This window comes from Chlorocebus sabaeus, chromosome 11 (genome assembly GCF_047675955.1).
Source record: "Chlorocebus sabaeus isolate Y175 chromosome 11, mChlSab1.0.hap1, whole genome shotgun sequence".
NCBI lineage: Eukaryota > Metazoa > Chordata > Mammalia > Primates > Cercopithecidae > Chlorocebus > Chlorocebus sabaeus.
Window position 1 is genome coordinate 53,346,381 of NC_132914.1, and position 12,705 is coordinate 53,359,085.

Here is a 12,705-nt window from a genome sequence, read left to right on the forward strand (position 1 = left end):
TTATGTTCACTATAGAATAGTTAGAAAATTCTGAAAAGTTTAGAGGAAAATAAAAGTCATATGTAATCCCAGCACTTACAGATCACTTAACATTTACATATATCATTTGTAGGGAGGCGTGAGCCACTGCGCTCAGCCTACACACAGCTTTTACATAAGGTTGTATGACTTCTTTTGTCATATAGTGAGTTCTTCTCATATACTAGGACATTATTTTAAAAGGGAAACAGAGGCTGGGCATGGTGGCTCATGCCTGTAGTCCCTGCACGTTGGAAGGCTGAGTCAGGAGGACAGCTTTGAGCCCAGGAGTTCAAGAACAGCCTGGGCAATAGAGTGAGACTCTGTTCCTAAAAAAAAAAAAAAAAAAAAAATATATATATATATATATATATTTTTTTTTTTTTTTTTTTTTTTTTAATTAGTCACACAAGGTAGCACACGCCTGTGGTCCCAACTACTAGGGAAGCCGAGGTGGGAGGAACGCTTGAACCTGGGAGGTCAAGGCTGCTATATAACTGTGATCACAGCATTGTACTCCAGCCTGGGCAACACAGTGATACCTGGCAAAGAAAGAAAGAAAGAAAGAAAGAAAGAAAGGGAAGAAAGGGAAGAAAGGGAAGGAAGGAAGGAAGGAAGGAAGGAAGGAAGGAAGGAAGGAAGGAAGGAAGGGAGGGAGGGAGGGAGGGAGGGAGGGAGGGAGGGAGGGAAAGAAAGAAAGAAAGATTAATAAAAACATAAAATAGCTGAAAATGATGTCATTTCTTTTTGCACATATTTCAGCACAATTACATTAGCAGAACTAAAACCTTTTAAAACTTAAAATAGGACTAACATAAAATCTTACTCCATTTTTCTAAATTGATTTGATTTGATTTGAAATGTTTTGACTCCAGCACTTTGGGAGGCTGGAGGTAGGCGGATCACTTGAGTCCAGAAGTTCAAGACCAGCCTGGGCAACATGTTGAAACCCCATCTCTACTAAAAATACAAAAACAGGCAAGCGTGGTGGCATGCGCCTGTAGGCCCATGCGCCTGTAGTCCCAGCTACCGGAGGGGCTGAGGCTGGAGGATGGCCTGAGTCCAAGAAGTCAAGGCTGCAGTGAGCTGAGATCATGCCACTGCACTCCAGCCTGGGTGACAAAGGGAGACCCTGTCTCAAAACAAACAAAAAATATTTTAACAGGTATACTGAATGAATTGTATGGTACATGAATTATATCTCAGTAAGGCTACTGAAGAAAAAAAAAAATCAGCCGAGCATAGTCGCATGTGCCTACAGTCCCAGCTACTAAGGTGGCTGAGGTGGAAAGATCACTTGGATCTGGGAGGCTGAGGCTGCAATGTGCCATGATCATGCCACTGCACTCCAGCCTGGGCAACATAGCAAGACCTTGTCCCAAGAAGAAAATAAACAAAAAAAAAAAAAACAGCTAGGTAGGCATAGTGGTTCACATCTGTCATCCTAGTACTTTGGGAGGTCAACAAAGGAGGATCACTTGAGCCTAGGAGTTCAAGACCAGTCTGGGCAACACAGTGAGACCCTGTCTCTCAAAAAACAAAAAACTCGCTGAGCATGGTAGTGCACACTTGTAGTCCTAGCTACTCGGGAGGCTAAGGCAGGGGCATCACTTGAGTCCAGGAGGTTGAGGCTACAGTAAGCCATGATCACACCACTGCACTCCAGTCTGGGTGACAGAGGGGAGACCCTGTCTCCAAAAAAAAAAAAAAAAAAAGTTATAGAACATTCTATATAGGACACTAACATTAATGTAAAAAATAATACACACATCATGTCTCTGTATAATGTATATAAACAAGATGTCTGGAGAAGAAACAGGTAAGTTGACACTGGTTGAATCTGAGAAGAGGAAGCTTAGTTCGGGAAAAGTGTAGGAAAGAAACATTTTACCATATACACTTTTGTGAACTTGTGCATGATTACCCATTCAAAAAATTTTTTAAATCTTATTTTTCAAGGTCAATAAAGCATTCTCTATTCTACCTATCCAACCCACAGAGAAAGGACATATCAACTTACCCCCATAATACATTTGACATTAATCATGCATTGCCCTGTGATTTCTATTTATGTTTATTTTGACTCAGGGTTTTGCTCTGTTGCCCAGACTGGAATGCAGCAGCGTGATCATGGCTCACTGCAGCCTTGACCTCTGGGGCTCAAACAATCCTCCTGCCTCAGCCTCCTATATAGCTGGGACCACAGGTGTGTGCCACCACAGCCAACTAATTTTTTGATTTCCTGTAGAGATGAGGTCTTACTATGTTGCCCAGGCTGTTCTTAAACTCCTGGGCTCAAGTGATCTTCCTGCCTCAGCCTCCCAAAGTGTTAGTTAGGATTATAGGCATGAGCCACCGTGCCCAGCTTGCCCTGTGATTTCTTCTAATTAACTGACCTTGAATTTTTTTTTTGAGACTCAGTTTCGCCCTTGTCACTCAGGCTGGAGTGCAGTGGCACAATCTTGGCTCACTGCAACCTTCGTCTCTCCAGTTCAAGCAATTCTCCTGCTTCAGCTTCCCGAGTGGCTGGGATTACAGGCACGTACCACCATGCCAAGCTAATTTTGTATTTTTAGAAGAGACAGGATTTCACCATGTTGGTCAGGCTGGTCTTGAACTCCTGACCTCAGGTGATCTTCCCACCTCGGCCTCTCAAAGGGCTGGGATTACAGGTGTGAATCACCACACCCGGCCAAATTTTGATTAAAATATTTTATCAGAAATATTTTTCATGTTGGCTAGGCGTGGTGGCTCACGCCTGTATTCCCAGCACTTTGGGAGGCCAAGGCGGGTGGATCACCTGAGGTCAGGAGTTCAAGACCAGCCTGGCCAACATGGTGAAACCCTGTCTCTACTAAAAATACAAAAATTAGCTGGGCGTGGTGGCAGGCACCTGTAATCCCAGCTACTCGGGTGGCTGAGGCAGAAGGAGAAGGGCTTAAGCCCAGGAGGCAGAGGTTGCAGTGAGCTGAAACCACGTCATTGCACTCCAGCCTGGGTGACAGAGCAAAAGTCCGTCTCAAAAAAAAAAAAAAAAAAAATCATCTTTTTCATGTTATGTCAACGTATAGTTTGTAAATTCTTTGAAGGCAGAAATGTTTTATATCACCTATAACATATATGATAGGAACTCAAAATCTTTACAAGGAACCTAAGTGGTTGGTATTACAATTAGGCTTAAAGAAATTCAATAACTTGCTTAAATATCACACAGCTTGGCCAGATGTGGTGGCTCATGCCTGTAATCCCAGCACTTTGGGAGGCTGAGGTGGGAGGATTGCTCAAAGCCAGGAGTTTGAGGCCAGCCTGGAAAACACAGGGAGACTTGGTCTCTACAGAAAATTTAAAAATACACAGTTCAGGTGTGGTGGTGTGCCCCTGTAGTCCCACTTACTGGGTGGGAGCAGAGGCTGAGGTGGATCACTTGAGTCCAGGAAGACTGAGGCTGCAGTGACCCCTGATTATGCCACTACACTCCAGCCTGGGAGAAAAAGCAAGACACTGTCTCAAAAAGCAAACAAACAAACAAACCACAGCTTGTAAACAGTAGGCCAATATACCAGCCCAAGTGTCTCTCATTTATGCCCAATATTAACTGCCAAAGTCTTGGCACTTCTTTCTTTCATTCTCTTCTCCTCAGCCTCCTTGCTAGCTCTTCTTCCACCCAAACCTGTAAATATTCACTAAGATTCCTTCTTTGCGCCTCTTGTCATTCCACTATATCAAAGGCTAATTCACTTCCTGATCTCAATCAGCAGCAAAGTCTATCAGCATTATCTTTAAAATATATCCAGAATCAAACCCTTCTCACCACTGCAAACACTACTACTCTAGTCTTTCTTTCATACAGATTATTGTCAAAACTTTTCAGCCCTTGCCTCACTACAGCTTATTCTCAAAAAGGAACAGTGATCGTTTGAAAATTTAAGTCAGAACATGTCACTCCTCTAGTCAAACATCATCCACTGGTTTCCTATCTCACTAAGGGTAAAAGGCTGAATCCTATCGCCTAAAAGGTCCTACAAGTTTGCCCTCCCCTACCATTACCTTATTACCACTGCTCACTCTGATAAGCCAAACTGGTCTTGTACTATTCCTCTAACACTTTGCACATAGCTCATTCCTTCACCTCCTTAAAGTCTTTTTGTAATCATCTCCTTGTTAATGAGGCCTTCCCCAGTCACCCTATTTAAAATTACAATACCCTTCCCATTGTACTCCCTATTCCTTTCTCCTATTTTTCTCTATGTGCCTTATCAATCACCATTTGACATACCATAAATTTTACTTTTTATTTTGCCTTCCCTCAGTAAAATACAAGCTCTATGAGAGCAAGGATTTTGTCTGTCTTGTACACTGCTGTATCTCTGGCACCCACAGTAACTGGGACATGGCAGGTGCTCCATATTTTCTGAATAAACCAAGTCTGCATCATCAGCTTTCAGCTCTTGAATGAAAGACCCACGTTTCCAACTGACTACCTGACATCTCCAAGTGGATGTCCCACAGACACCTAAGCCTCAAACTGAACTTATCTCTTCTGCACAAAACTGGCTTCTTCTCCTCCAACCCAGACTAAAGGTATCACTGCCCAAACCCTGGAGTCATCTTTCATTCTTCCCATATCTAACTGATCTATAAATACTTGAAATTCTACCACATCCTAAATGTCTTTCAAATTCATTCCCATTCTTTTGAACTCTTGACATGCTTATTCACTCGATAAATCATTATTGAGCGCCTACTGTGTATCAAGTATTATCTTGGATACAGGCAAATAATCATGAGCAAAACAGAGAGTCCTTTCCCATTCGGAGCTTACAATCTTGCAGGGAGGGAACAAGCCAATCAATGACCAGATAGTGTTTAGTTGATTTTTTTTTTTTTTGAGACAGAGTCTCACTCTGTTGCTCAGACTTGGAGTGCAATGGCGCGATCTCAGCTCCTGTAACCTCTGCCTCCCGGGTTCAAGCGATTCTCCTGTCTCAGTTTCCCGAGTAGCTGGGGTTTCAGGTGCGCGCCACCAGGCCTGGCTAATTTTGGTATTTTTAGTAGAGATGGGGTTTCACCACATTGGTCAGACTGGTCTTGAACTCCTGACCTCATGATCCGCCCACCTCGGCCTCCCAAAGTGCTGGGATTACAGGCATGAGCCACTGCGCCCAGCATGTTCAGCTGATTTTTAAACAACATACAGGGTCCTATGAAACTATATAGAAAGTGGCCTGACCATGTGTGTGGATAGAACAGAGAAAGTTTCCTTGGGTAAATAATATTTGAGTGAAACACCTGAAAGGGGTGTAGTAATTAATTAGATAAAGGTGTTAGGGAGGAAGGCTGGCAGAAGTACCACAGCCAAAAGAAAACTCCAACTGCAGCATATGTGAAGGTTCTGGGTTGAGGTAAGAAGGAGAAGCAGTGTACAATGATTAAGAACAGGAATTCTGGAGACAGGCTGCCTGGATTTTTTTTTTTTTTTTTTTTTTCTTGAGACGGAGTTTCAGTTTTGTTGCCCAGGCTGGAGAGCAATGGCGCCATCTCGGCTCACCACAACCTCCGACTACCAGGTTCAAGGGATTCTCCTGCCTCAGCCTCCCGAGTAGCTGGGATTACAGGCATGCACCACCACGCCCAGCTAATTTTGTATTTTTAGTAAAGACGGGGTTTCTCCATGTTGGTCAGGCTGGTCTCGAACTCCCGACCTCAGGTGATCCACCCGCCTCATCCTCCCAAAGTACTGGGATTACAGGCGTGAGCCACCACGCCCAGCCTGCTTGGATTTAATATACCACATATTAGCTTTGCAACCAAAGCAAGTTACTCAGTTACTCTCTCTGAGCTACAGTTTTTCTGATTTTCAAATGAGGATAATATAAGTATTTACCTTATAGGGTTATTATGAGAATTAAATCAGTGCATGCAAATGGCTTCAAACAGTGCTTTGCCACATAATAAATGCTAAGTGTTAGCAATTGATGAAGACAATCATTCTGAAGAAATGAAATAAAATAAGGCTGCAGTAGTTGAAGTGTTAGTAACTATACCGCAGAGACCGGCAGGGACAAAATTTGAAGGTTTTAAGCAGAGGAATGACTCTGAAAATAAACATCTAAGTGGTGAAATCACTCCCCCTACAAATCCCATCTGCCAACAGAATACAAGCTGATCACATCAAGCTCTTCCTTTCAAACTTCCAAAGGCTCCCAGCCCTACTTATTACATGACAAAGGCCAGAATTCCTTATACAACTTAGAAAGCCCTTTTCAACATCACTTTTGATTTACCTTTATAGTTTACCTATTTTCCTTTCCAAACTATCTTCAACCGCCAATGTATTTCCTCACTTCACTTTCCAATACAAATGTCTCACAATTCTCAACACTCTGACACCACTACCGCTTTCTCCTCTCCTCTGCAATAGTTCCTTTTCTGATGTTTGACTGGATATCTGATATTGTTACAGTTCAAGCCATTTTCATCCACAGTTCAATCTCTTTCCAAATGTGTTAGAATGGGCTAAGTGCGGTGGCTCATGCCTATAATCCCAGCACTTTGGGAGGCCAAGGCAAGAGGATCACCTGAGGTCAGTAGTTCAAGTCCAGCTGGGCCAACAACATGGCGAAACCACGTCTCTACTAAAAATACAAAAATTAGCCAGGCGCGGTGGCACGTGCCTGTAATCCCAGCTACTCTGGAAGCTGAGGAATGAGAGTCGCTTGAACCTGGGAGGCGGAGGTTGCAGTGAGCCGAGATCTTGCCACTGCACTCCAGCCTGGGTGACAGAGCAAGACTCCATCTCAATTTAAAAAAAAAAAAAAAAAAAAAAAAAAAAAAAAATGCATTTCTACAAAATCCTCAGAAATTTGCTGTTGATATGACATTACATATCAACTCAGATACATACTATGCTTCCTTCCTGCTTCAAAGGTATTCCCTTCCCCTGAAGTTCCATACCAAAGCCCAAAATCTCTTTATGACAATGGAGATATTTTTTTCTTTTTTTTTTTTTTTTTGAGACAAGGTCTCCCTTTGTCACCCAGGCTGAAGTGCAGTGGAGCAATTATCACACAGCTCACCGCAGCCTTGGCCTTCCAGGCTCAAGCAATCCTCCTACCTCAGCCTCTTGAGGAGCTGGGACTACAGGTGTGGGCCACCATGCCCAGCTAATTTTTTAATTTTTTGTAGAGACAGGGTGTCACTGTGTTGCCTAAGCTGGTCTCAAACTCCTGGCCTCCACCTCCCAAAGAGTTGGGATTAGAGGTGTGGGTCACTGGGCCCAGCCAAGATTTTTTTCAAAGGCAATAAAACCCCAAGTCAAACCAGAAGTCAGGATCATTGCATCAAGATCGCCAGTGGAACTAACTGCCCTAAAAATCAGAATCAAAGGCATGAGTTATTTTTTTCTTTTTGAGACGGAGTCTCACTGTCTCCCAGGCTGGAGTGCAGTGCACCATCTCGGCTCACTGCAACCTCCATCCCGGGCTCAAGCGAGTCTTGTGCCTCAGCCTCCTCAGTAGCTGGGACTATAGGCACTTGCCATCACACCTGGCTAATTTTCGCATTTTTGGTAGAGGCAGGGTTTCGCCATGTTGCCCAGGCTGGTCTCGAACTCCTGGCCTCAAGCAATCCGCCCACCTCGGCCTCCCAAAGTGCTAGGATTACAGGTGTGAGCCACCACGCCCAGCCAAAGGCATGAGTTCTTAACCAGAGGTCCATGGACTCCTCAGGGCTACAAGGTAGTTTTATGAAGCCCCTCAAACTGCATGCAAAATATGTGTACATGCCTTTTTCTGGGGAGAGGGTCCATACCTTTCATCAGAGTTTCAAAGATATCTGTGACCTCCAAAAGGTTAAGAAGTGCTCTAGAGAAAAAGCAAAGACAAGCAAATGTGATTAAAGAGCGAGTTCTTTTTAGGCTGTCAGGAGTGCCTAATGTTCTCTTTAGACTGTGACACTAAAATCAGGCCAGAGAACTTTATGTAAAAGTTACTTATCCAATCAAATACAAATTTAATATAGACCTGACAAATACAGATTTGATGGAAGGAGGAACTCCATAAACCAACACAATCTATAAGTGTAAGTCAGTCATCAGGCAGCTGGTGACTTACTCCAGGGATTTCAAAAATAGGACAAATAGGAAGAAAATATTAGCTCTTCTATTCACAGTTCCTTTTTATCTCATTCAAAAATTCCTTTTCTGTGTATGTTTTATAACAGTACAGAAGTATACAATTTCTATAAGTACAGTATATATACACAAAGTGGAGATGATTGCTCAATTTTTTTTTTTTTTTACTCATCACAGTATCAGGAGACCACTGATGTAATCTATGCATTTCAGTACCATCAAGTTAACAATAACTCCAGAATAACACAAAAATCCACTAATAGAGTTTAGAATCCAAGAGCAAGAAAAACACCAGCTTTCACAGAAAGACTAATTGGGGTCAACTAATAAGTGACTAAAGAAGGGTCCTCTCCCTACCCTTACTACCCTTAAGCTTTCTTAAACAACAACAACAACAAAAAACAAAACAAAACAAAACAAAAAACTCTTCAAGCTTTAAAGGATCACTTTTCAGTTTCAGCTACATCAGCCTGGTTTGTCCAAAACATGTAATGAGAAAACTACTTGTGAAACCACAATCAAGATTATCTTAATTTACCCTAAAAGAAAATACTTTTTAAAGTTTTCTTCTTTTTAATATATTTTTAACGTTTTTATATATCTAGGTGTGAGAAAACTACCAAGATTCTCATAAGACAATTTAAAACAGCTTCTGTGATTCAGTGTCAGCCAATGGTAACACCAGGAGATGCAGGGCCCATCCGAGATATGAAATGGAAAAGAGATAATCTTAACCTTGGAACTGTTTTTCCCAAATATTGCAGGTATGAGTTCTCTCTGGTGGTAGGAGATGGTGTGTGAGGAAGGCCGGCGGGCCGAGAGCCGCGTGAGAGAACTCGAAAACTTTTAAATCAGAGGTGTCTGTACTTTTACTATTCTCAAGATCTCCTCAATCCCAGCCTTCTAAGGCGAGACCGATCTTTTCTGAGAGGCCTCTCCCTGGTTTCAAAATTCGGCCTGGGGGCATAATCCCACCTAGAAAAGGGGAGTGGAAGTATTTTCTGAGTGTCTGGGACCTATTTAGAGAGAAATACACAAAAATGCCACCATTTGCTAACAGGGGAATCTCAGCTTCGGACGACAGACTGGAAACATCATCCCAGGGAAGAAAAACGGATCCTGGGTCCGACATGGGGCAAAAAGGAGGGACCAACTGACGTAATGCAGCCCTGAAAAGCAACGAGGAGTATAACAGGTATAAGGCACTTACACAACCCGATGGGGAAGGATAACGGACGATACAACGATGAAGGGAGCAGAAATAACAAATAAATATAGCAGTAAAACCGTGAGGAGAAATGGGAAATTAGGGAAGGCGTAGTGTGGAAGGGTGGCACAAAAGAGCTACAGTGGGAGCCGAAAAACGAAGTGGAAAAGGCTGCAAAGACAACACGTAGGAGAAGGCGCAAGCCACCCTGTAGAATTCAGTTCCTAGAAAAGTCCAACTCAGCCCTTCCCCGATTCACTGTACCTTCAGCTTATGGAGCTCCACCGTCTCGGTCGCCATCTTGTTACCCCTCACTCCACTAGGCCCCCACCCGCTGCCTCCGCCTCCAGGAGCTCCCGCCTTAGGCGTAGAGATGCAAGACCGACCAATCGTTGTCACTCTTGCTCCCACGCCATACCATCAACTCTTCCCATTGGTCAATGGCTGATGTCGTTCTCACTTCTCTAGGCAGCTTTCCCCACCTCTTTCAAAAGGTGGAACAGGGAAAGGGGCGGGCACTGCATCTTGCGAACGACAGAAATGGCAACCAACTGTGCATCTGCATTACAGATCACCAACCAATGGGTGGTGGCAGCGCTGATTGTGTTCCTCCAATAGGAAAGGGGCAGACGGGGAGGCGTTACTTCCTGGAGACTTCAGGTGTGGTAACCGGTGCTGCGCCCATAGCCGGGACGGGGATCTGAGCTGGCAGGTAGGGGCTGCAAAGACCGTAAGGGTTGCTGAGGAAAAATGGTGGGAGAGGAAAGGGGCGCCGAGGAAGCGGTGACCTAAATATTGAGAGGGGAGCGCTGAAGGGAGCCCTGAAAATACCGACGAACGTGAGGAGGAAGCTGGGAGGGGCATGGGGCGGGCTTAAGGAACTGGCGGTGGGGCTGGGGCGGGCAACAGCCGCTTCCTAACCAGACATCATCAGCTTGAGAGCTACCACAATTTTAAAGAACCAAGTTCAGATAATCACTGCCGCCCCTGGAGTCAGAGCCAAGGCTCCATCTCTCCAGGCGTTGAGCTCAGGTCCCTTCCGAACCCAGTCCAGAAGCCGTGGGCAAGTTGTTGTCGTGCCCCACGCTTGAGAGAAGTAATGGAGATGCTGACTGCTTACATGCCACGGAGGTGTGAGAGGGTGGACAAGCCCCAGAGAACAAAGTGGGGACCAGAGTGAGCTTTACTCTGTCATCCCTTTTTAGTGGTTCTTTGATGATTCCATGACTTTCTCCTGGAATACTGGGTGTGCGTGACCTCTTTATGGTTATTAACTTCTTCAGGAAAGTCAGATACTCCTATTTCCCTCGCTCACTGAAGGGAGTGCCCCAAGTCTACGTACACCTTCATGTTACAGTTGAAGTGTAAAGATCAGAGCAAAAATGACTATGTCTCTAAAATGTAGTGAGGACTCTTCTTGTCTTTTAAAGTTTTCCCCAAGTTTTCAGTTTTTATTTTCTGCGTGATGGGTAAGTTCTTCATTCCCAATAGAGTTCAGGGAATTGGGGCTATCTGAGAGACAACTGGGAGAAAGCTCAAAGAGGGGTTGAGAAAAAACTGAGTTGGACTCCTGCCTGATCCCCCATTATGGCTAGGATGAATGTGGGGGTGGCGCACAGCGAAGTAAACCCCAACACTCGAGTGATGAATAGCCGAGGCATCTGGCTGGCCTACATCATCTTGGTAGGACTGCTGCATGTGGTTCTACTCAGCATCCCCTTCTTCAGCATTCCTGTTGTCTGGACCCTGACCAACGTCATCCATAACCTGGTGAGCACTAAACCGCGGCCTTGTACCCACCCCAGGGTTTCCCGACCAAAAGCAAAATAAAATCACCAATTGTTTGGGGATTTATGTGTTCCTTTTGGGATCTTAACATAATTCTTTGACTGAAGAACTACTCTCCGCCCCTCACACTGCCACCTTCCCTGTTCCCAGGCTATGTATGTCTTCCTTCATACGGTGAAAGGGACACCCTTTGAGACTCCTGACCAAGGAAAGGCTCGGCTACTGACACACTGGGAGCAAATGGACTATGGGCTCCAGTTTACCTCTTCCCGCAAGTTCCTCAGCATCTCTCCTATTGTGCTGTGAGTCTATGGGGGAAATGAGGATATGCTGGGTTAGAAAGAGCTCCAAGAGCCAGGTAGAAAGGCCCATAGGGAAGCTGTTAAAAAACAGACTACCCATCTAAAACCCTTTGAAGATATTAAGGTATACTAGTTCCAAGTCTACAGAGAGCAGTAAAATGTAGAAGTCAATGCTGTAATCAAGCATTCCTTGCTGCCTCCTTGGTAGTAAGGAAATGAAAGGAGTTAGAAAAGATAAGTGCCAAATAAAACCAAATGATTTTACACTGCCAAAATAAGTAAATCAAGGCAGAACTGATAGTAATCTTCAAAAACACTGTAGGGAGTGGAAGCAAAGAGGACTCTTAACAGTCATACAGACTGAAATAGCTTCAGCTGTCATTTGCCATGTCATTAGCAATTAACAGATACTGACTTATAGTCTCCAGTTAAAGGTGCTATCTCCTGAACCCCAAAGTAAATGCTGTTGATATAGCTGGAATAGTTTTAGATAATCTAGAACAGTAAATATACAGTAAAACTGGTCATTTAAAATAGAAGAGAAAGAGCAGAGCACTGTGGTGCATGCCTGGAGTCCCAGCTACCTGGGAGGCTATGGCAGAAGGATTGTTTGAGCCCAGGAATTTGAGGTTGTACTGCACATATCACACCTGTGAATAGCCACTGCACTGCAACCTGGGAAACATAGTGAGAACTGTCTCTCTTAAAAAAAAAAAAAAAGAATATGGATAGGGAAGGCCAACCTCACTCACCCTATTTTTTTCTCTCCCCAGCTATCTCCTGGCCAGCTTCTATACCAAGTATGATGCTGCTCACTTCCTCATCAACACAGCCTCATTGCTCAGTGTACTGCTGCCGAAGTTGCCCCAGTTCCATGGGGTTCGTGTCTTTGGCATCAACAAATACTGAGGGATGGGTTTTGGGACAGCTCCATGGGCATAGGGAAGGCAGTGAAACAGAGGACTATAAAACATCCTTCTCTTATTCTCCATACTGTCTTCTACACCTTGAAAGCGTGAGAACTATACAACCTTTTCCAGACTCCCAGGAAGAGAAGAGATTGGCAAATGGGGCTCCTGCGCCCAGTCCTGCCAACGGCAAGTTTCTTTGAATCAGGAAGGCAGGTGAGGTAAAGGCCAAATCACTCTCCTCCATAGCAGGAAGCCATTTGGGCAGCTTGTTCAGTGATTACATCTTTCCATATCTTCTACACCTACCACCTTCCAGCTCTGTTTTGCTGTGTATTTTTCTTATAATAA

At 44.2% G+C, this 12,705-nt stretch overlaps 2 protein-coding genes across 7 annotated transcripts in view; one reads left to right on the top strand and one right to left on the bottom strand.

Annotated features, from left to right (window-relative positions):
• Positions 1–9,728, bottom strand: part of SARNP (SAP domain containing ribonucleoprotein) — a 65,770-nt gene extending 56,042 nt beyond the window's left edge. For all 6 annotated transcript variants that reach the window (XR_499202.3, XR_012094514.1, XM_008003571.3 and 3 more), the window contains exon 1: positions 9,621–9,728. Coding sequence is in view for 4 of the 6 variants with exons in the window: in XM_008003571.3 (XP_008001762.1) it covers positions 9,621–9,656 (36 nt within the window). In the remaining 2 variants the exon portion in view is untranslated. The remainder of the gene's footprint in view (positions 1–9,620) is intronic.
• A 241-nt stretch (positions 9,729–9,969) lies between these two features.
• On the top strand, positions 9,970–12,437 carry ORMDL2 (ORMDL sphingolipid biosynthesis regulator 2). The gene is made up of 4 exons (XM_008003574.3): positions 9,970–10,068; positions 10,952–11,126; positions 11,295–11,446; positions 12,220–12,437. The coding sequence occupies exons 2-4, from the start codon at positions 10,953–10,955 to the stop codon at positions 12,353–12,355; spliced, it is 462 nt and encodes a 153-aa protein (XP_008001765.1). The 5' UTR covers positions 9,970–10,068; position 10,952; the 3' UTR covers positions 12,356–12,437.
• The last annotated feature ends 268 nt before the right edge of the window (positions 12,438–12,705 follow it).